Raw genomic sequence first — 25,148 nt, forward strand, 5'->3', positions numbered from 1 at the left:
ATATCCAATATAAATATATATCCAGGTAGGCTAACTCATTTTCTTAACTAGATCATACCTCAATACACGCTTTTTACACATCAACACAATCACATCACACAGTATACATTCCAGGCAAACAAATATAGTTGCTTCACAGTATCACACACACCCATACACACAATTCATCATATTCCAAACTCATAATGACCTTTATCAAGAAATACATACTTATTTTCTAGCAATCATTCATGTACTCACACGTTGTTTTTAGGAACATCAATCACAAACAATCTACTTATATGAACTTGTATGAATCGATATTAGAGAATTACCTCGCAAAAGGTCAAAATCCTCAATTCTGAACTTTTTTCATGAACCCGCAACATCAATTGCTTAAAAGGACATGGATTCACCATTAAAACCCATTTACAGATAGATTACTAATGTAACAATCCATTTTTTAGGAGTGTTAGAAACAGTGGTTTCGAGGCCACGAATTTGACGACTGAGTCCGTATTTTTTGCTTCATCAATCATTATAAATGGTATTTAAAAAAATAGAGCAGCAGGACAAGAGTAGAAAAGAAAATGAAATCGATTCATCATCTTTGTAGTTAGGTTAAGAAAAAACCTTTAGATCTAATACAAGAATACAAGAAATGCCACCTCACAAATATTGATTAGTAGAATTTTTTTATTCCTTGCTCTTTTTTTTTATCTATATCTAATACTATCGACTACTCTTACTTGTTACTAGACGACTAAGCAATTCCTTAAAAAAAAAAGAGGGCTTCCAACAAAAAACAAAACCTCTTGTGCAACTACCAAAAAAAGTAATAATATTTGCAAGGCAAATATAGTATAATTATGACTTTTGATATGATAATTTTTGCTAATTGAATGAAATGTTAAATACAAGTGGTTTATTCCTAAGGTCAAATTATTTCGAAAAATGAGGTATAGGGACCTTGTTTTCGTAAACCAACTCTGTAAATATTTAATAAAAATATTTATGAGATAATTATATAGGTATTTTGAAAGTTGGTCCAAAAATTTTACCGTTTAGATGGTTAATTAAGTAAAAAGAACTAATTTATAAATGTCACGAAAGTTAAATTCTATTAGTTAAAGAGGTTAAATTGTTAAATTACTAAAGTTACAAGATTTTATTAGCTATTATTTCATAATTTCATGCTATGCACGGTTAGTGCCTTAATTTGACTAATTTTTATATGTTAAAGCTAATAATAATAAAGTTAAGTTAATTTTATAAGAGAACAAAAAGGTAAAACCTTTATTATTTTTATGTTCTTCTTATCTGTGCCAAAAAACCACCATTGTTGAAGGTGAGAGGTTCGACCAAGCTCTCCCTAGTGAATGGCTATATTTTTTAGGTTAATTTTTAGTAATTTTTATGTTTTCGTTATCATATTAGCTTAATTTAGCTAGCCTGAGGGTTAATTTGTAAAATTTTTAAAATTATAAGGACCTAGAATGAATGATGTGAATGTATTTTGGTTTTGGTTGCTAGAATATTAAGCTTGATTGATGGATAAACTCATTTTGTTAAGTGATTTTTGATGATTTTAATGTATAGGGATTGAATTGTTGATTTAATAAAATTCAATGTAAATTGTGTGAAATGAGGAAAAATATGGACAGTTACAAGACTAAGGGAAAATCGACTAGCATGAATTTTAATTAAAAGTGGTTAAATTGCAAGATTCGGGTCTAGGGACTAAATTGCATAAAAGGTAAAACTTTAGGGGTAACTTTGTAATTTTCCATTAATAAGGTTTATAGGTTGAATTAATTATTTTAAGTTAATTGAATGGTTTAATTGAATAAAAATTATTATTTAGTGTAACACCCCTAACCCCAAACCGTCGTCGAAACAGGGTTACTAGGCATTACCAAACATCTCGGACAATTTACAAATAATTCTTAGATAAATAACGAATATATATAAAAGAATCATAAATTCATATAAATTTATACTAATTGGCTTCATTCATTTTTTTTTCAAAAAAAAATTCAATATAACTTCTTTATAAATATTGAACCTTCCCTGCAAATTTCAAATCGCAACCAAACCAATTCCAGTATTTCAACCAATGCATTTATATACTCAAATATACTTAAATCATACTTGACATATTGACTTAACAACTTAATTAATGAAAACCCTATTATCATTTCTAATTAGTTCATAAACTATTCAAGCCATTCCAATTCAATACCAATGCCATAAACAATTTCTACCATTGTACTAATTTAATCATCAAAACACCAAATATCTTTCTTTACAACAAAATTATATAACATACCAAAATAACCATTATAATCCCTTTGTACATGCCACTTTCATTTAAAGGAAGAAAACATCACCAAAATCTTTATGCTGGAGTTGGGATCGTTCGGATGCTTGACCGGGACTCTTGACTTCTACCGACCTGCGCACGGAAACAATCGTACGCTGAGTATTTTATGCTCAGTGGTATTACTATAATTCAAATTATAACAATAATAAACATGTAATGCAAAAATCATACATATAAATTTAAATTCAAATTTCATATTTCATATTTCAACAATAACAATTCATCAATTAATATCATATATCCACAATTTGAACTTGGAACATCATGAACCTTAGGTTCATTCCTCAATCTCATATCTCATTTCAATTCACAAGTTAAATTTTTCTTCTTATTTCAGTAGCTTTATTGATCAACTCATTCAGTTTATCATTTCATTATTTACCCTATTAACAAAATTCGGACTTTGATGAATACACGAATCCAGCCAAACACTCCAATATGGCACCCAATGCCTCATCGGATAGTTCAAAGCAATAGTTGACACCCAGTGTCTCATCGGCAAAGCCGAAGAAAGTTGGTATCCAGTACCTCATCGAATCTATCCGAAGAAATATAATGACACCCAGTGTCTCATCGACTCGAGGTCGAAGTATCCCTGAACTCTTCCAATCCTATGGCATGCCAACTATATTCGACTCAGCCCAATTAGTTAATAGGGTCTCCAATTTCACATTTCAGTTCAATTTCACTTTTTCACTTTCAATCACAATTCAATTCAAAATTCACTTTTCTATTTTCAAGTCAATATTCATTTCAATTCCACACTTATATTCTTCATTTAATTGAATTTCTTTCAACTTAATAATAATACTTACATTATATTTCACTTACCATACATATAAATTTAAATAAGCATTTAATAATAAATAATTTGAATTATAGTAATACAAATCGTGCTTCTCGTGTCTACTCCTCATTCACTTTTTCTTTTCCTTTCTTCGTGGCTACCTCGGGTGCGATATTAGCTACTAAATTAAGATAATTTTCATAATCATTAATACAATATAAATTTTTCATCTAATACTGGAATTTCTATTTTACTTTCATCGCAATTTCAATTTAATCCCTAAATAGATTCATTTATTTTTCTATCTCAATTCATATGTCATTTCTACTCAATTTCAACTAAACTTAAACTTAACTATCTAATTTTTATCATAAATTCCTAATTTCGAAATTCTTGCAATTTTGGTCCTTATTATATAAAATTTATAACTTATTTTACAATTTAATACATCTCCCAATTCTAATTAGAAATTTTATTAATTCAATTTCTAATTCACACTTTTACCTAGCAAAATTAATGTCTAAAAATCTAATAACTTCCAAAATTTTCAGCATATACTTAATAATATTTTGTTCTAGGTTCATAAAAACTCAAAAATTACAAGAAAAATACTTAATTTGACTTACCATTTTTGGAATTGAACTTTGAAAACCCTAAACTTCTTTTTTTTTCTTTTCTCTTTTTCTTTGCTTTATGTTTCGTCCCCTATTCTGTTTCTATTTCCTCTGTTTTCTTTCTTTACTTTACTTTATATATAATATAATAATATAATATATAATAATATAACATAATAAATATCTTTATTATTCTTATGCTTTTGGTTTAATTGCCCTTTTAATCCTTTTTACTTTCTTTGTATTATATTTGTTTATTAATTTAACAATAATATAATATATATAATTATAAAAAATATCTATTACTTAAATAATAAGTAAATTTAATACATATATTACAAATGTACATATTTTAATTAACAAACTTGTATTTTATCATCACCTTATACTTGTCTTTATTTATTTTATTTTATAATATAATAATAACTAATAAATATCTTTTGCTTATGATTTAAGAAAATATACAAATATATTACAAGTGTATTTTCACGTATTTTACACATGCTTATTATCACTACCATACATTTGTCACTATTTTAATATAAAACCATATTAATATTTATATATATAATACATAATCAAAAAAATCTTCCCATTTGCCGCCTTACCTAATGAAATAGGCATAATTTCTTATTTAATCCCTTTTATTTTATTTTAATCTATAATTAAACTTTTACCCCTAATTCAATTTAGTCATTTTTACTATTTTCTCTAAGTTGAGCTACTTTCACTTAATTAAAGCCTATTTAGACATACTACTAAACTCACAATTACTCATAATAATTATTTACAGATTCGGTTTACTAAGACGGAGGCTCGATAATGTACTTTTCCAATGTCCGTGAATTTTGGGTCATTAAATTTAGATCAAGAAACGAATCAAATGGATCTAAACTGAGGAAAAGCTGAAGTGTCAGATAAGTCGCCGGCTTCGTTTTTACAACTGTTTTTATCGAGGTAAGTTCGTATAATGGTAAAATGGTTAATTTATAATCTGAATGAAATTAGATAATGATATGCTTTTTTTAATTATTATTGAATATATACGTGTTAATTAGTGATTTGGATTAATTTGTAATGTTTATTCAATTGATGGATATTTGTGAAAAATGTGAGTTGTATGGATATATATAATTGAAATGTTATAAAGGGAAGAAATTAAAAGATTGATATATGAAAGTGTCTCGTTTGAACATTAAGAATTCTTAGGATACATATGACATGTCATTAGGGATTATACGGTTTCGGGTGCTGGTCCTGGATGTCTTACTGATGGCTGAGGTCTTGCTTTTGTTGTGGATTCTCCACAGCTCGTGCGAGCAGCATTGTGTAGCTAACATCCCGATCCATAACTCATGTGAGTAGGCCCATTTCACAGCTCGTGCGAGCATTATAAAGACAGCTACAGTTATATGTAAAGGCACACTTTGTGTGAGTATTTCCCGAGTATTCGATGTTATTCTATGTGGTTCAACAGGCAATTAAGGTTTAAAATGAAAAGGTACATATATAAATGAACTATGTTATTGAGAATACGTAAGGAAAAATGTAATGTAAGTATTTGAATTGAAAAGGTAACATTTGAATTATGTGAATGAATGATTTATATAATGAAATTCTTTCCATGATATGAACGGGTAATAAAGGCTTAAATGAATGAACTTAATTATATAAAAGGTTATGAAACTATACTAGATGGAATGGAAAGTTTTGACATAAAAGCTTTGAAGGTATGAATGTTACATATCAAAGATGTGATGAATGTTATGTATATGGATTTGCTTCCATTATATGTTCCTTTATATGGATGAATGTTTGATGTTCCATTATTGAACTCCCTAACTTGTGAGGTTGGTGTTGTAATGGAAATGGATAATCTCCTAAGCATGTCAAAGGAATCATTTATGAATTACATAAATTGAACCTATTCAGTAAGTTTACGTTTAAGATTTGTACGAGCTTACTAAGCACTATTTGCTTACGTTAGTTTTTTTTTCCTATAGATCATCGGAAAGCTCGACCGGTTGGAATCACATAGGAGCACAATCACACTATCCATTTATCATATAGGTAGTTTTAGTTGTTTTGGATAACGGTTATAAATGGCATGTACTAGGAGTTTTTATGTTATTTATCAATGTGATGTGGTTTAATTTTATTTTCATATATGCCTTGATGTTGGCTTATAAATGTATATATGTAAGTATATGTTTTGGTCACTTGTGAATGCCTTGAGATTTAGATGGCTTTTGGTTCATTAAAGTGTGAAAGAAGTGGTTAAATGGTAGATGTGTGATGTAAGTTTAAGGTATGAATTTATGGCATTGGATTTGAATTGATTTGGATGTTAAATTGTGGTACCAATGAGAGTATATTTGTAACACCCTAACCCATATCCGTTACTAGATTAGGGTCACGAGGTATTACCGAACCCAAGCACAAATTCGAACATTTATGCAAGTCATATTCATATATATATAAAGCATATAGCTAATTAAAGGTTAAACATTCGTTATTACTCATATTACAAATACAAATCAACACATCAGAAAATTTACTCGAATCTATACCATGAATATAATCACATTTTCAAATGATTAGTCATATCTCAAAGCTATACAATATATATACATGCTTTACAAAACATATTACTCGAATTATAAGCACAACACATCAATAGTATTCAAATATCTATCATAAATTAAATACTTTATTTCATAGTTCTGTACATACTTATACACGGCTTAATGTCCATAGACAAATGCGGCATTAACCACTCTGTAATGTTCAAGCATATTCATTAAACATTAAAACCTATTGCACAATTAACCACATCGAAATAAATCATTCAAGCATGATCATGTGCACACTTTGCCATTCGTTTTATCCTCTATTCGTCTATCAAGTTACAATATAAAACTATATGTCCTTCATTCATAAACTAAATTATGCCAATTCCTAACATTAATAGAAAGATCAATCCACAACCAATGATACCATAGGTATATAATTATTGATCTTACCTATTAATAGCCGAATATAGACATGCTTATAACATAATCATGTGATCAACCAAATTAACCTATTTGCTAAACCAAATACTTACCGAAACGAAGCAAATTATCACTAATAAATAATTAAATTAATGTGGCCATACTACTACAATTTGTATATAGCATTATACACCTAAATAAAATCCAACCTTTAACTAACCAAATAGACCATCAATATCCAAAACATATACAACCTATCATATACTTGTTTATATGTATGCAATCAGATTATCCACCATTTAAAAATTGTTCCACATCTTATATTTTTAAAAAAATTTGCTAACTATCAAACCAACTATTGAACCTAGTTACCATTTCTCTTTGCCAAATTATAACCAACATCCCAAACATATATACTAATAACATAGTTTCAAAATAGGTTCAAATTCTAGCCATATATATACACAAACTTTAACATTATAACTGAATACCACACGTATGTATTAATATCGAGATTAAGTCATTTTCGCATGGCTAAATTTATACATACATCATGACTAAACAAGACAAGTTCTAGCCTATACATGCCATATGTTCAAAGTTTCGAGCTTTCAAAATACCGAGATAAAGATCGATAGTGTGACGGACTTCCTGAACAATCCCCGAGCTCGTAACTAGCCTCCAAAATCTATAAAACAATGAATGAACAAACATACAGTAAGCTTAAATAGCTTAGTAAGTTATAAGTAAATAGTTTTCAAAGAACACATATAAATTATACAAGTAGACCGAATTCTACTATTCTTGTACACATACATATATACTCATATTTAAATGATTAATTCATCTTTTCATGTTATACATAATACTTACCTTTACTTTCAACTTCGTATAACTCAAACATGCCTAAATTGCTTAATTCAAACTCACATTCAGTTTTGCCATATAATTTCCCATTATACCATTCAGATTCAAAGAAGAGATACTCAGATGGCTCAAAAAGCTCGTACAACGCCAACGTCCCAGACGTGGTCTTACATGCAATCAAATAACGATGTCATTATCCCAGACAGGGTTTTACACGTAATCATATACGACGCCAATGTCTCAGACATGGTCTTACACGTAAATCTCAAGTCAATGCCAATGTCCCAAACGTGGTCTTACACAATATCACATTTCAGCATTCCTGTGCTTCGTATGTCTTTCGGATGTCGTAAATTAATCGAATTAAACTCGTAATTAATTATCCTATGTTAAATACAATTCAACATTGTAGTGTAAATACACACATTTCGATTCATCTATGTATAAAATAAATACATTAACATTAACATCAATTATTCACTTACAAACTTACCCCGAACGAAGACGAACAGATGAAATCGACTACTCGACCACTTTTGACTTCCCCTGATTTAATTTCGTTTTCTTTTGTTCTTGATCTAAATAGATTCAAATGTAGCTATTTAATAACACATTTTATTCAATTCAAACCATAAACACATAATTAGGGCAATTTACACTTTATCCCTAAAAATTTGTATTTTTCTTAATTTAGTCCCTATTTCACAAAACAAAAAATTCATCAACACCATGCCTTAGCCGAATCTTCCTATGGTCCCTTGCAATCCATATATTTCTTTAATTTCACATTTAAGCCCCTAAATTTTTAAATTTCACAAATAAATCCCTAATTTAGATTTTTATCCAAAAATCACTTAATTAAACATGATAGTCAAACATCAAAGATTTATTTTTCATCATCAAACAACAAATTCATCACATTATCAACAATGGAAAATCTCAAATTCATCATCAATTCCAAAAATTAAAGCATGGGCTAGGTCATATTCGAAGCAACGATCTCAAAAACGTAAAAATTATCGAAAACAGAGCTCAAAACATACCTCAATCTAGCTTGGAGATAGCCGAACCTTCAAACAAGAAAAATGGCTTCTTTTCATCTATACATTCGGCCAACAAGGAAGATGAACATGTTTTTTTTTTACTTTATGTTTTATTTAATTACCTAATAATATATCAGTTACCTTTTTAACCTTTCTAAATTAATATGTAAACTTTATAATGGTTGTCCATTACCATCCATACTATTATTCAATGGCCAAATTTCACTTTAAGTGCTTCAAAATTAAGAAACCATAGCAAATAAGCACTTTAACATATAGCAAGCCATTTTTGCATTTTACGCGATTAGATCCTTTTTATAAAATCGAGCACAGAAACGATAAAATTTTCACACAAAATTTTCAAAAATATAAATTAACATGCTATAAACACCAAAAATGATATTAAAATATTTTTAACTCAAATTTGTGGTCCCGAAACCACTGTCTGACTAGGGTCTAAACCGGGCTGTTACAATATTGGATAGACATTTAGATTAAATGATATGAATGTGTTTTGGAATGTAATAGGGCTTGAATGTTTATTTGATAACTTGTTTTGTTTTTAGTTTGTGCCAAGCTTATATGTGTTTTAATGTCCTTAGTTGATAGATTGCAAATGAAAGTGTAAAAATATGGTATGTGACACTTATGTATACTTATATGAAAGTAGGTGAAATATGGTTGAATGGTATGCTTTGAAATGATTATTTGATATATATATGAATTATGCTTAATGAATGAATCTGAAATGTTGAATTGAGTCAAGTTGATGTGTTGAATTGTGGTGTCAATTGATGGCATATTGGTTAGGCACCTAAGCTAGTTGGTTTTGGTATGTTTTAAAGTATTTTGGTCATATGAGTATGATTAGACTGGTATGGTTTGTTATGCAAGAAAAGTTCAATCCTTTGGCTTGTTTTAGGGTCATTTTGAGAAGCACGCGGCCTGGGAAACGGGCTGTCACACGGCCACCCTACACGGCCATGTGCCGTTATTGTTTTAGGTGTAGGTTTTACGCGGTCTAAGACACAGTCGTGTGTCTCAAGTCAGTATGTAACACAGTTTGGCACACGATCTATGACACTACCGTGTGACCCAACATCGAATGCACACACGGTATGGCACACGACCTGCGACATGGCTCTGTGGCCCTATTTCAAATAACCCACGGGCGAACACACGAGTTAGGACACGACCGTGTGTCTAGACTTCGAATGTCCACATGGTCTGGGCTATGTCACACGGTCGTGTAACCCCTGTTTCCCAAATTTTTATGTTTTTCCAAAATTTTTTATTTTGTTTCAAATTGATCCCTGATTGTTTCCAAGTTATTTTTAAGGTATTGAATGCTCGGTTTAAGGTCTGAAAGTGTATTTTTACTATTGTTATATTGATTTGTTAGTTGTTGATATTAAGTTACATAATTGTTTCTACTTTAAAGTTAAATGTTTCAAATTGAATGTGTAATGCCCAAGTTTGACCCGGGCCCGGGAACAAATAAATACCAAATTTAAAGTCCAAAAAAAAATAACATCAGTCCAATTACAGAGGCCCAATTACAACAAAAACTAAACCCAATTGCAATGGCCCAAATCACCTAAGCCCTAAAGACCACAACCCGAAACCCTAGCAGCAATGGTGAGCCTCCAGCGCCGCAGTTGAACCCAAGGCTCCCCCGCGCGTACTACGCCTCAGTGCGCGTGCATCTCCTCCGTACGCTTGCGCCTCTGCCTCCGTACCTCCATGTCGACCTCTGCCCTCGTACACTTGCAAATGGGACACAAACAACACAGCAAAGAAAAGAAAAAAAACATTGTATTTCTTATTTTGGTTTTTCTTTTTACTTTCGGCCTATAAAAACAGAGGACAAAGGCATTGTAATTTTTTTTACGGATACTGAATACAAAAAAAGATCAAAGAAGGTGATTTACCTTTTTTTTTTTGCGTCTTTCTACTGCACTTTCTTATTTTTCTTCTTTCTTTCTTTGATACAATAAAAAGGGAAGGGAAGAACTCATACCTGGGATTGGTGCGTCGCCGAATCCCTTCTCCGTTCGGATTGGAGTTTAATGGATAGGGGGAGGGGCTTTCGATTTTTGATGCGGCGCAGAAGGGAAGGCTTTAGGGTTGCTGATAGTTTAGATTTTTTTTAGTTTACAAACAACTTAAAAAGGTGTCGTTTAAGCCACTTGGTCTGAGCAACCCGCGCGGTGACCCGACCCGGGGAAGGATTCGCGCATTATTGGCTAAATGACTTATTTGCGCCACCAGTCCCTCGCTTTTATTGCGCGCTACAATCCAGTTCTTTTATTTCTTTTTAAATTTAATCTCTTATTTCGTTTTTGTTTCACTTTAGTCCTCCTCATAACGCAGCGCTTCGAGGTGTTGGGATTATTTCTCTTTTAGTCCCTCGTGGCATTCGCGCGTTGTAATTTAGTCCTTGTTATTTATTTTAATTCTGTTTTTGGTTTTTAATTTTATTTTAATCGCATTTTGACCCGCATTTTTTTTAATTTCTTTTGTTTCCTGTTAATTCGATTTTAATTATGATTTAATCCTTTTATTAGTCAGCTTATTAATTAATTTATTGTCATTACTATTATTATTATTAGCACTATTGTGGTTCTCCTTTTACTTATTTTATATATACTTCGTCTTATTTTTTATTTTTATTTATTTTTTTATTTTGTGTCACCTCATTTATTTATTTTTCTTTGTAAATACCCCTTATTTTAAATATATATGTTGTATGTAATTTATATTTTATATGGCATGCTTTAAATTATTTCATAATTCTTTTTTTATTTGCAATTATTTATCCATTTTAAACTTTTATATATAATATATGTTTATGTATATACATCACTTTATATATGTTATTTAAAATTTGGTTTATTTTCAAAATATGTCAATTCCAATTTTCTCTTTTATAGATTATATTAAACCTTTTATTTATTATCTTAACCTAACTTATAAGTCTAAATATTTTAAGTTACTTTATATATTATTTTTATTTTTTAAGTTATTTTACATATTATTTATTTTAAATTAATATATGTATATTATTTAATTTACTTTAATTTATCTTTTTTATAATGTGTATTTCAAATGTTGGTGTTGCGATTGGCGTAATTGAGATTATTGTTACTATGCTTGTTTATATTTATATATTGATTATTTGTTATCCATTAGTGTATGTTATTTACAAATCATCCTTTATGTTGTACGAAAACATTCACCCATAGTGCATTGCTTAAAAGATCGCATTTTATTAAAGTATCGAAATAGTTTTAAGTTCCCAAAATATCCGGCATCTAATGATTCTCGAGAAAATAGTGCCCTAACTTTCCGGGCTTCAATTTTTCTCGTTGAATTTGGATGGCCTAGTACCTTTTAAATAAAATCGTACGAATCTCAAATAAAGTTCTTTGGGATTTCAAAATGTTGGACCCTAACTCACTGGATCCGATAATTTTGCTACTCCGAATTAAGGATTTTTTATAAAGGCAATATTCGATGTTTAGGAATTTCGGGAAATTAAACCCTAACTTACTGGGTCTTAATTTGCCATTGGACCCAAATAATCGGATATCCTTCTCAAAATGCATAGGTTTTAAAAGTCGAGATAAACTTTATTTTGAGGATTTAAAATGTCGCACTCTAACTTACTGAGTGTGACGATTAATTTCTTTGAAATAAGTGAGCCTTATCACCCAATTCATTTTATTCAAGATAAAAGGATCGTATTTTAAAATCTTTTCAAAATTTCGACATTAAGACATTAAACAATCAATTCGGTACCAATTTTGGGCGCCACAAGGCTGCTAACCCTTCCTCGTGCGTAACCGACTCCCGAACCTGTTTTCTCAAATTTCGTAGACCTAAAATCGTTTTCAAGGTGATCCGATCACGCCTCATTAAAGATCGGTGGTGACTCCAATTTTCTTTTTTTAATAAGTCGATAACTAAAGTTTTGCTCTTTATAAAAAATGGTTTCGACAGTATGGTAATGCTCTATAACCCTAATTCGACAACGGAGACGGGTTAGGGATGTTACAGCTAACATCTCATCTACAAATAACCCCCATGCATGACCTTTTAATCATAACTTGCTGCATATATATATAATAGTACCCTTACTCTTAACATGTAAAGTTGTCAGACTTACTAAAAGATAGAACATCTTCTGTTTATTCTAAAGAATCCTTAGCTTCCAGTTTACATAAGAATAGCAATCAACAATTAACATTTGATATTTAAGAATTTAAGAATCATTTTAAAGGAAGAAGAAACTTTCTCACGAACCCTACTCACATATATAATCCACTTTCGTTTAGTGGAGTTTGACAAGTGTCAAGAAACTTCAGAATATGCCCTTCCTAATGGCCTACAGAATTCGGAAGAAACATAAATGAGAGTCTTGTCGAAAAACTATTTGACCAATCAATTTAATTAGTTTATAACCAGATCTAGTTACCAAGACTTGCTCTTTATAATGCTTGAACAAACTAGGGTGAACTATACCTTTGGCGATGACATACACAGAGCTTACTTTTCTTTTATCAAATTATTTCTTTTAATAAAGAACACGTCAAAAAACTAAATCCTGATATACTTCCATAGGCGGATACTCAATTCGCCAAAACATTAGTTCACCAGAAGTTTACAATTTTGCGAAATAACCACCAGAGTCTATCAGAATAGGCTAATTTACATCTATATATCTTCAATTTAGATCATCCAGGTTCGGGGTGTGACACTAATCAACAATTTTGACTTTTCCTTGATTACCTCCGGTTTGATCTAATTCTTGATCTATACAATTATTCCATTCAATCCATCAATACTAAACATTTATAAATTATGACATGACATGAATGAACCTATATAATTTTATTTTTCCAAACCTTTAAATTTTTACATTTTATTCAATCTAGTCCTCAAATTTGAAATAACCATATCTTTAAATTTTGATTCTCGGTTTAAAAAAAGACTTCAATTACATTCATTAGAGACCCTCTACTTTTATTCATACTAAAATTTCACAATAAATTTTACATTTTATTTACTTTAGTCCTTATGTACAAAACTAGCAATTAAACTTTACAATCTAGTCCTTTTTCACAATCTAAGCTTAAAATCTATCAATTCCACACCAATTGCTTAAAGAAATCAACAACGAAAACTTTCAGAAACTTTACCAATTTTACAATTTGGTACATGGGTTAGCTAAATCAAGCTTCAATTACCTCAAAAACATAAAATTACAAGAAAATGACTTGAAAATGCTTACCAATTAGATGGTCGAATGTTAAAAACTTCAAATGGTTTTTTTTCTTTCAAATTCGACAAGAAGAAGAAGATGAGTGAAAACATGACATCTTTTTACCTTATTTTAATTTATATAGTAGGATTAGAGACTAATTAACTTAATTAATTAAATTAATCATGCTTTAATTAACTTAATTTATCATTAAAAAAATTAGTGGGATCTTCCATCATCATCCACTAATTCATATTATAAAATGGTTTAATTACCATTTTATACCTTTAGCTAATTGTAATTTAAGTCCCTAAGTCTTTGGCCAATTAAAAACCTATAGCGGTTGGACTTTTATAATTTAGTCCCTACACCTAAATTAAATTAATAATAGACAAAATTTATGAGCCAAACAATAATATTATTTTATAAAAACTCCATAAAATATTCATATTATTCATATTAAATATTATTTAATATCTACAGACCCGATTTACGAAAATGGGATTTCGAAATCGCCTTTTCCGGCACCATTGAAAATCGGGCTATTACATAAACCTTAAGTTGAGTGGTATATTAAAGGTTTTACTAATACAATTGGTTTGGGTGCAAATCCCATCTTATGCATGTTTTTATTGGTTTTTTAAATTAAAAAAGACTAAAGTAACCTCGAATAATATAACTTATTTTAATTAAGAAAGGGCATTTTCATAATTTTTCTAACCGAGTCGATGACCTAGTTGAGGGTGACACCAACTCAATCAGGAGCTTAAATAATAATATAGACAAATCAACCTTTAATATTCAAATCAAGCTTCAACCTTAATTATGTACAATCAAAAGCAAATATGGTAAAAGTACCATAGAGGCCTCTATACTAAAAGTCAAATTGCATTTTGCCCCTTTTAATAAAAAAGGGAAAAGTAGTCCTTGTCCGTTAGATCAAATAGTAAACTGGTCGTTCTATTAAAAATTTTGTACTTGACTAAAAGTCAACAGGCTTTCTTCCTCCTTTAACGATCTTTCGACTAATTTTCTTATAGGACCCCTACCCATTTAGTTATCATTCTAAAAGTTAGTAGAGTTTTTATTCTGAATAACCCAATGCAAGCCCTTTTCAAGGAAGGGACTAATCTTTTTTAGAGCGCTCCATGTAGGCAAGACATCCATATTTTTTCTCACAATTCTATTGTTGGGAGTGTACTTGGAGGTAAGGACCTTTGCCCATAATTTATCTTTTTCTTAAATAACATGCCACCTAACTTAACTAATTGGGCTTGGTTTCTAGCTTTGGTTATCATGATCCTAGGCCGCCTTGGGATTTCGGTTGGGTGACCTTAGCCCAATTGACAAGGTGCATCTTCTTTGAGTTTATGTCTCCCCCATGAGAAGTCATTATTAATTCAATCAAGTTCCTTCAACATACTCGATGGAAAGGAACATCATTGCATGAAGTATCTCGAAATCAAAGCCATCGTAGATTGGATGAGCACAATTTGTCCTGCTTGTGATAATGTATTTACTTTCCAAGCGTTAAGCTTTCCTCAAGCTTTGTCAACAATGACCTCATAGTCCCGTTTTGAGATTCTTTTGGAATGAATAGGAAAGCCTAAATATCACCCTAAATCTAAAGATTCTTTAATATTCAGGGAGTTGGCAATTTCTTTCTTTCTATGTGCATGGTAGTTAGGGGAGAAAACCACCCTAGAAAGGTTTACATTTTGTCCCAATTCCTCCATAAAGACTTGAAGCACTCTCTTAATGGAATTAATTGTCTTAAGAATGGATTTGGCAAAGCTAATGACATCATTTGCAAAGAATAGATGGGAAAGTAATGGACTATTTCTTGATGCTTGATGTGGCTCCACTGTCCTTCCTCCACTTCTTTAGAGATTTGAAGGTTCAAGTATTCCATACAAGGGATGAACATATAGAGAGATAAAGGGTTACTTGCCTAATGTCACGTAAGGGTTTAAAGCTCTATAGTCTAGATCCATTGAAGAGAACTGTAGTCATGGTAGACCAGATGCAGGCCATAATAGCTTAACCCAACTAAGTGGAAAATTAAAGTACAAATAAAACCTTCCGCACGAAAGACCACTCTAATTAACTTGTCGTATGCCTTCTCGAGATCAAGTTTGATCATCATAGCTCCTACCTTGTTTTACATTTGATTTAATAAATGTATAATCTCTTGAACAATAATAGCATTATCTGAAGTTTAGCAGCTAGGTAGAAATCTTCCATTGGAGAAAAAATATTTTGGAGGATTGGTTTGATCCTAGCAGCCATTATTTTTGTGATAATTTTATAGGTCATGTTGCTTAAACTAATGGACCGAAATTGAGTGATTGAAGGTACTTCTTGACACTTGGGAATAATGGCAATTAATGTATTGAATCTTACCTATGGCCAACAACATTGAAAGAAAAATGGGCGTAATCCATCCGGATCCGGAATCTTTCTAGGCTTTAGGACCATGCTGCTTTAGCTTTTTATAGGTTAGTTAGATAGATGTGGCAACAAATCATGCAAGTGAGTGTTGGAAATTTCGGGCCACAGGAAATCCGTTTGAGGAGGAACCATATAGATTCACGTTTGCAACTTTGGAATGACATTGTAAGTGCAAAATTACCTATTAAAAGGTGTCATTCATACAAAGGGCTTGGGCTTCTTTTTAAGTTTTCTTTTATCACAAAAGCAATTAAATGTACTTCAATCGAATGGCAGTAAAGTAAATAGCAAGCCAATGAGTAAAAAGGTGAAGAACTAAGTCTGCATGTTCTCAAGAAAATTTGTCTTCAATCATATTTAATGATAGAAGGTTGTCCAAAAGTGGAAAGGAAATTAAGAAGAAACAAAACTGCTATTATAAAATGATATCCATTTTCGGTATTAAAACATAATCCATCTAGTTGATGTTAGTAAGTACTCATTTAATTTTTATTTAATGCATCAATGTTACCGAATTTTTTATCAAATTTTGTTTATAGGAATGGTATCATTTTCTTCTTTTCAATATTATTATTATAATAATAATTACTAATTAAATATTTTAAAATATCACTTTTATTTGCATTACTAAATACTTAATCAAGATTCTTTAAAAAATCCATGCTTCTTCAACCTCCATCTTGTTATGATTAAAGATGGGGTAATTTGACAACTTTTTTTTATTTAATTTAATTACTTCATTAGTGTTCACCATTCTAGAATATCCTCCCCATGTTGAAAGCCCCAAACTTTATGTCCCATCTTTGAAGCCAAATGCACTTAAACATGTGCTCTTTTTATCCCTTAATAATGCCTTTCCCTTTAATCTTTCATGCATTGTGCTCCATTTCAACGAGGAAAAAACACAGATGCTTTATTGACCAAACAGAACGTTACCAATCCACAAAGGTCATGTCAATGTTGTTTTGTTTTCTTTAATGTAAATTATAACTGTTGATTGGACCATAGAACTCAAGTATTAAAGCCGCCCCTTTGGCTAAAAAAGCACAAGAGAGGGGATTTTATCTTTGTTGATTTTTCTTTTTAGAAATCTGTTCAGTTTTGTCACTTGAAAACGATGGTGTGAAGCTTTATGTTGTTTAACCACTGGCATATGAGAAAAAAGCCTGGTGAAACCCAGGAGGCCCATACCCTACTTAATTTTTTTAGGGCTTCATTTTTTGTATTTGCAACCCAAATGATAAAAGATGAGTTTACTGCAATTTTAACCTCTCTACTGTTGAAAATATAATATTTTAGTTCTTGCACCTTAATTTTGAATGATAACTAACATAGCATTAAATTTAAAAAAGAAAACTTAAACAACCATTTAATCTAATACTATCATTCTATCAACAACAAACAAACTAATGTGCAAAATCCAATGCGACTAAAATAAAATTTTATAGAGGGCTAAGCTTTAACCGACAAGTGTAGAAGCATAAAGTAAGATCGTCTGACATTACCTTTTTTGGGCCAATGTAAGGATTGTCATCATTTCCTTGTACCGTAATAACCTTGTTTTGCAACTAGATGTAATCATGAGTAAGGTTATTCGATCTGGCCCAAGACCTACCTGAAAAATGGGAGGATTTAGGTAAAAATATAGGCACGAAATATAGGTTTTGGCAAAAAAATGAGGTCCAGTGCTTGGGTAAAATTTTTTTAGCCCAAGCCCAGCACGGCCTAGCCCGAATTATATATTAAGCTTAGCAATTTTTTCTCGGTCCAGACTTAGACAAATTTTTAGACCCATATTTCAGACTAAACCCGGGCTTAAAAACGGGCCTAAAATTTTGTCTGGGACCGGCCCAACTCGGCCATGATCACCTGTATTTGCAACGAGTAATGCTATTGATTATATTACCTTGCTGTTCAAGTCATTTTTTAATCTATTCTGTTCATAGCTGTTGAACCACTGAGATCACTGATTCAAATGTATAATTGCACGATCCCATGCCTCTCCAATAAAAAAAGGGACTTACACACAACTTTCCTGCAAATACAAATTCCTAATGAACATGATTCCTTAGATCAGTTGAACTTGTTATGAAAAATATGGGTTTTTGGGTTATACATTGTTCAAATATAACTATAAACCAGACTATCAGTTAATTTAAAGGAATATAAAAGAACCTGCATACTTAGTCTGTGACTCTGTTCATCCCAAACCCTGGTTTCTGCAAATGGGAAATTTGAAGCAGGTGAATTGTCACCTTCAGATGGAAACTCATTATTTAAGAAATGGTATATATAAATGTATAAAAAAAAAGTTACTTGAGAATAAAACCTGAAATTGATGAAGGAAAAGAGACATTTGGCTTGTAATTAGTTATCGGGTCACTACAATATCATATTCCCCATCTACTTTCCTTTTGCCCCTCACCAGCCCCCGGTCTTCAACAACCCCTCTTCTCCTCTGTTTCTTTCATACCACTTCTAATTTTGGATAACCCATTTTCACCATTCTTTCACCCCAATTAATCATCACTTCCATGTTAGTTTTGCAGTGAAAACAAAGCCAACCTACTTTTCAAAACCCCAAAAGCATAAAAAGGAAATACTTAAATGGTTTTCCATGTGGTTTAATTTGGTTTTCTAGAATATTATTAGGTTGTCTTTAATGTAATTTAACGTAATGTCACTTCATGTTTGCCTAATCCTATATTGTTTCAACCTTCTTTAAATCAAACCCCATTTTCTCTGATTCTCTCACCAGTCAAAACATTGTTCTCCACGATTGCAAAAGCAAAAAAAAAATGAAGAACAGTAACAGTAATACCAAGCTAATCCTCCTCCATCCTTATATCCAAAAACAAGGCAGCTCTAGCAGATTATGGCTTCTTGCCTTCATTTCCTTTTTCACTATTGCCTTCCTTTTAACTCTCATATACACCCGAGAGTCTGTTTCCGGTAGAACTACAGCAGCCGTAAGGACAACCGTGAGAGGCCCCGGCTCATCTGTGTCCGCCTTTGGTGGTGGTGGTGGTGGTGGTGGTGCACTATTGCCCACCACCGTCATCAACACCCTTCTCCATTATGCTTCGAGATCCAACGACAGTTTCCACATGACATATGCGGAGCTGAAGCCGATCTCTGATGTCCTACGTAAATGTTCCTCCCCATGCAACTTCCTCGTTTTCGGTCTAACACAAGAAACCCTCCTGTGGAAAGCACTGAACCACAATGGCCGCACCGTTTTCATCGACGAAAACCGGTACTACGCGGCCTATTTCGAAGAGTTGCACCCCGAAATCGACGCTTACGACGTCCAATACACGACCAAGGCAAGCGAAACGAGAGAGCTCATAGCATCTGCTAAAGCACAGATCCGGAACGAATGTAGGCCGGTCCAAAACCTGCTGTTCTCAGATTGTAAGCTGGGAATCAATGATTTGCCGAACCATGTTTACGAAGTGGATTGGGACTTGATATTGATCGACGGGCCAAGAGGCGAAGGAGACGAAGGCCCTGGAAGGATGCAACCGATCTTCACGTCGGGGGTGCTTGCAAGAAGCAAGAAAGGGGGCAATCCCAAGACGCATATATTTGTTCATGATTATTATAGAGATGTGGAGAAGATGTCTGGGGATGAGTTTTTGTGCAAGGAAAACTTGGTGGAATTGAACGGAGTTCTAGCACATTTCGTGGTGGAAAGAATGGAAGAGAATAGCTACCAATACTGTCGCAACAAGAACATCAATACATCAAGGAAAGCTTCATCTTCATCTTAGTTCATGAATGTGATGATCATAAATACATAACAGTCCCAAGCCAAGGTGTCAAAAATGGTATAAAGGGAGGTGAATACGGATTATTTATCATCATTTGGAAACATTTTATAGATGGATCTTTTCTTTGTTGGGGATGGTGTTCGTGTAAAAAATAATTTTGTATTTGGCAATGAAAATTGTAAGCTCATAGAATCAGAAGATCCAGAACTTACCAAAAAAAAGAAAAAAAGAGACTTTCATAATTAGGCTTTGTATATTGGTATAGTATGGTGATGATAAAAGGTGAAAAAAAGAACACCAAGATGGATAATGTACGATGAAAACTTACTATGAAAAATTATGGTTTGAAATTGTGAAAAGTTAGCAAATATAAAGTTGTATTTAATGTGATGTCACCTCATGTCAGCTAATCTTTTAATAAGTTGTTGCAAAATATCTATATTTGATACCCAATGAATCCAACAAAGTTACCATATTATAAATTCATTGATATTTTATTTTTTGCCAAAATATTACCTAATTCATTAATAATATAGTACGATTAATATAGTAAATATAAGTTCATATTTGTTTATTGATAATTAATTTCATTGATAGGTTCACTCTCTGTTTGAGAGTGAGTGTTCAATCGAATCAAATTGAATGAAAAATTTTGAGTTGATGAATCATATTTTATCATCTTAATTTGATTTAAAATTTTTTAGAATTGAGTCGAGTGAGATGGAATTCGAATCGAATCAAACCTAATATATTTGTTCGAATTAAATTAAAAGAATGACTTTGGGTCATTTTAGCCATTGTCATATACCATAATCAAATTTGTTATTAACTTCCATTCCCTCATAATTTATTTATTAATCTTTTATATATGTGTTAGCTTATTTGTTTGCTTAATTACTTCAATTATCTTCTGATTTTTATCACAATCTATTTTAAAATTAAAAATATATATATATTAAAAGTAAAAAAAATGTGATTTTTTTTTTATTAAAAGTAAGGGTAGAGAATTAAAGCATGGCAACCCAGTTTACATCCATTCCCATAATCGGTATGTAATTAATCTCCATTATCTTTCAATTAATCCATCTTTGTTATCTTTCAAGGCGCAGTTCGGGTTTTTTTTTTTTTTACTTTTGTAATATATTATATTATGTAATTTATAATAAAAAATTAAATCTATAATAAGATATAAGAGTGAGTATTTCGTATATTGATAGTGTATATTTTTTATTTTATAAGCAATTTTCATTAACATGTATTTTTTAAAATATTTATTTTTTAATATTTTATTATATCTCTGTAGGATACTTGTCAACATCTTGATCTTATTTGTAGAGTCTAAAAACTCTACTGATAGTGTACTAAATAAGTTTCCAATATTTAATATTGTAATGTAACATTAAAAAACTGCTAAGTTGCCTATATATAAAATTGGCTTAACTTATAAATTAGTATTTAAACTATACTTTTTTTTGGTACATAATTTTTTTGTCACAAGTAACATCTAAACTATTTTTTTTCCCAAGTTGGTACTTCTGTTAATCAAACAGTTACGTCTATTTTTAGAAAAAAGCTAAACCCACAAAATTGGTACCTAAGTTATGTCATTTTTTTTCATTTTGGTACATATATATTTTCTTTTGTTACAAATGGTACCTAAACTATTTTTTTTCCAAGTTGATACCTCTCTCGTTAGTCAAACCGTTAAGTTCATTTAAAAATAGATAACCAATAAAAAAAGTGTCATGTAACAAAAAAGACAAAAAGTATTTTGTTCTTTATATATTTTTTAACAATTATTTAAAAAACCGTAAAATAAAAATTTCAAAAAAATTGAAATAATTGGTTGAACTGGTTCAACAGTTTTTTAGCTTAGTTTAACTTATTTGTATTGAATTGTGAGTCAATCGGTTCAACCTCTATCTTTGAACCAATTTTCGGCCCAACCGGTTGATCCAATCTGATTCTAAAAATATTGGTTTTGTTTAGCGAAAGAACTTTTTCGATCCCATTAAGTTGAGCAAGTAGGCGGTAAAGTTTGAAAATAGAATTAATCGCCAATGTCTCGACCTCGAGGGGGCCAATTTTAAACGTTACTTAACATGTCTAGACATTATGAAAAAGAAGAAAGAAAAAATGTAAAGGAAAATAAAAGACTTTTTTGTAAAGTAGAAAATAAAAGATTAAAAAGTTAATTTTAAAAGTTTATATGACGTGACCGTCTATTATAGGTTGAATTTTTTTTAACGAAGATAATATTTTAGTGTAAAATGAGTGAAAAAAATAGTTTAGGTACTAGGGACGGATCCTTATTTGTGCATAGGGGTCCTTGCCCCCTACAGAATTTTGAATTTTTTTATTTTTTTCTTGAAATTTTTTTTAAAAATTTAGTTAGGCCCCTCAATTTTTTGAAATTTCTCATTGATCTCACAAAAAATTTAATTAGACCCTCAATTTTTTTTAAAAAAATTCTCATTTAACTCCTAAACTTTTTGAAAATTTTACTAGGCCCCCCAAAACTTAGTCCCAAGATCCACCACTGTTTGGTATCACTTGTGATAAAAAAACAGTTTAAGTACCAACTTGAGAAAATTAGCATAAAACAGTTTAAGTACCAACTTGAGAAAATGAGCATTATTTAGCTATCAATTTGTGGGTTAAGCCTTTTTTTTTTAATAGACGTAGTAGTTTGACTAGCGATTTGAATAACAGAGATACTAACTTGGGGAAAAAAGTAGTTTAGATACTACTTGTGACAAAAAGTTTAGGTACCAAGATGAAAATAAAGTACAATTTAAATATCAATTTGTGGGGTAAGCATATAAAATTTTAACAAATAAAAACTATATAAAATTTATTAAATTTTAAAAAATAATATATGTGTTTCTAAGATGAGTTTGGTTAGTCAATTACAAATTTTAATAAATTTAAACAAAATTTTAAACTCATATTCGGATAAATTTAAGGCTAATATGAAGTGTATTAATACCATAATTAAATATGTAGTTTCATGTTAGCTTGAATTGCCTTTAATTTCGTTGATGGAATTATTGAACTAACCCTATAAATTTGGAAGCAGGGGATACGAAAAATTGAAGCAAAATATAACCAACGGTGTGCCTGACTTGCTGGAAGCTGTTGATGTAAGTAGCTAGTGTCACACAACATATATATATAATGTTATAATTTAATTAACTACAAATTGCAAATGCTTTTACGTTACAATTAATCTCTAATCCTTACTGTTAGAGTTGTGTGACCCAAATTCTAAGAGATTGCTTGCAAGTCAAGTTAAAGAAAAATATATTTTCTTTCTAGAAGATTTAGTATTTATTAGTATAATATATTTAGCATTTATTAGTATAGTTTATTTGACTTACTAATTTAGTCTATAAATAGGTTCTTTTACAATCTTAGAAAATATACCCATTAGATTAGAACTCATAACACATTCAGAGAATTTTGTGTTTACGTTTTGAGGGTTCTTTGTTTTTCGGGTTTTCGGGGTTTAGTTTTTATCTCCATCTTTTGTACTCTTCATTCTTTTGCCATTATAGTAAAATTATCTTTGCCCGTGGTTTTTTTATCCTCTTTGGAGGGGTTTTTCCACGTTAAATTTGTGTGTTCATCTTCTCAATTTCTTCTGCTATTTTTACTTATTTGTTGCTTAATCGGGACGATCCTAACAAGTGGTATCAGAGCTAGTTCAATTTTCATAGATCAGTCCGTTCAGATATGGCAGCAACAAGGTTTGAAATTGAGAAGTTCGATGGTGAGACAAATTTTAATCTATGGCAAGTTCGGATGATGGCAATTTTAGTTCAAAATGGCTTGAAAAAGGTTGTTACAGGGAAAAAGCCTGAGAATCTAAATCAAACAGAATGGGAAGAGCTTGATGAAAAGGCCTTGTCTGCAATCCAGTTGTGCCTCGCGAATATAGTATTGCAGGAGGTATTGATAGAGAAGACCTCATTCGCCTTGTGGAAAAGGTTAGAAACTCTTTATGCGACTAAGTCTCTGGCTAACCGACAACGTCTATTTACGTTTTGCATGAACGAAGGTGAGCTTCTTAGAGATCACATCAGTCAATTCATTACTCTTTTAAATGATTCAAAGAACGCTGAGGTTCTTATTGACAATGAAGATCAAGCTATGCTATTATTGTGCTCTTTACCCTCTTCATACAAGTCTTTCAGGAAGACCTTGATTTATGGCAGAGACAAACTCTTGTTCGAAGATGTGAATGGTCATTTGTTGAGTAGAGACAAACTCGACAATGAGTTTGGTTTGATTAGCAAAGCAGATAGGCAAGCTTCTGTTTTGGTAGCATCAAAGAAACAAGACAAAAGGTGTCGATATTGTAAAAAGTTAGGTCACGTCAAAGCAGATTGTTATAAACTGCGAAATAAAAGAGCTGCTGAGAGTAACGAGGAAGATGTAGTTGGTGCTAATTTGGTCGATGAAGGTGGTGATGATTTCTTGTTAGTGTCAACAAGCGATAACTCCAAGCTTACGTCTGAGTGGATCCTAGATTCAGGATGTTCTTTCCACATGTGTCCCAATAAAGAATGGTTCTCCACATACAATTCAGTTGAAAGTAGAGTTGTGCACATGGGAAACGATTCATCTAGTAAGATAATCGGTATTGGTACTGTTAAAATTAGGATACACGATGGGACGATTAGGACACTCTCAGATGTCAGATATGTACCTGATTTATGAAAGAATCTCATCTTCTTAAGTATTTTAGACTTGAAAGGATGTAGAATCAACATCGAGTCGAGCGACATTAAAGTATCTCGTGAAGCTCTCGTTTTGTTAAAAGGTAAAAGAACTGGCAGTCTTTATATTCTGGAAGGTTCTACAGTGACCAGTGAAATCGGACGTCCCTCGTCCGTTACGGAGTCAAAGTCAACTCGTTTGGAGCGAAGGCAATTTGGTCATAGGAGGGAAAAAGGTATGACCGTTTCGTTGAAGAAAGGTTCTCTTTTGGAT

The 25,148-nt window shown here is 31.4% G+C and overlaps 1 protein-coding gene and 1 long non-coding RNA gene across 2 annotated transcripts; one reads left to right on the forward strand and one right to left on the reverse strand.

Moving 5' to 3' along the window:
* Positions 1-17,710: 17,710 nt before the first annotated feature.
* On the reverse strand, positions 17,711-18,634 carry LOC121223029 (uncharacterized). Its single transcript, XR_005920376.1, has 3 exons — positions 18,564-18,634; positions 18,287-18,415; positions 17,711-17,995 (listed from the first exon to the last, which is right to left on the reverse strand). It is a non-coding gene; the product is annotated as an uncharacterized lncRNA (long non-coding RNA).
* A 220-nt stretch (positions 18,635-18,854) lies between these two features.
* On the forward strand, positions 18,855-20,543 carry LOC107913220 (protein IRX15-LIKE). Its single transcript, XM_016841741.2, has one exon. It carries the CDS (start codon positions 19,179-19,181, stop codon positions 20,151-20,153), a length of 975 nt encoding a protein of 324 aa, XP_016697230.2. The 5' UTR covers positions 18,855-19,178; the 3' UTR covers positions 20,154-20,543.
* The last annotated feature ends 4,605 nt before the right edge of the window (positions 20,544-25,148 follow it).

The sequence above is a fragment of the Gossypium hirsutum genome, chromosome D11 (genome assembly GCF_007990345.1).
Source record: "Gossypium hirsutum isolate 1008001.06 chromosome D11, Gossypium_hirsutum_v2.1, whole genome shotgun sequence".
Taxonomy (NCBI): Eukaryota; Viridiplantae; Streptophyta; class Magnoliopsida; order Malvales; family Malvaceae; genus Gossypium; species Gossypium hirsutum.

What these genes read in the sequence shown, in the direction of transcription:
- LOC107913220 (XM_016841741.2), top strand. Translation starts at nt 19,179, where the DNA reads ATGAAGAACAGTAACAGTAATACCAAGCTAATCCTCCTCCATCCTTAT.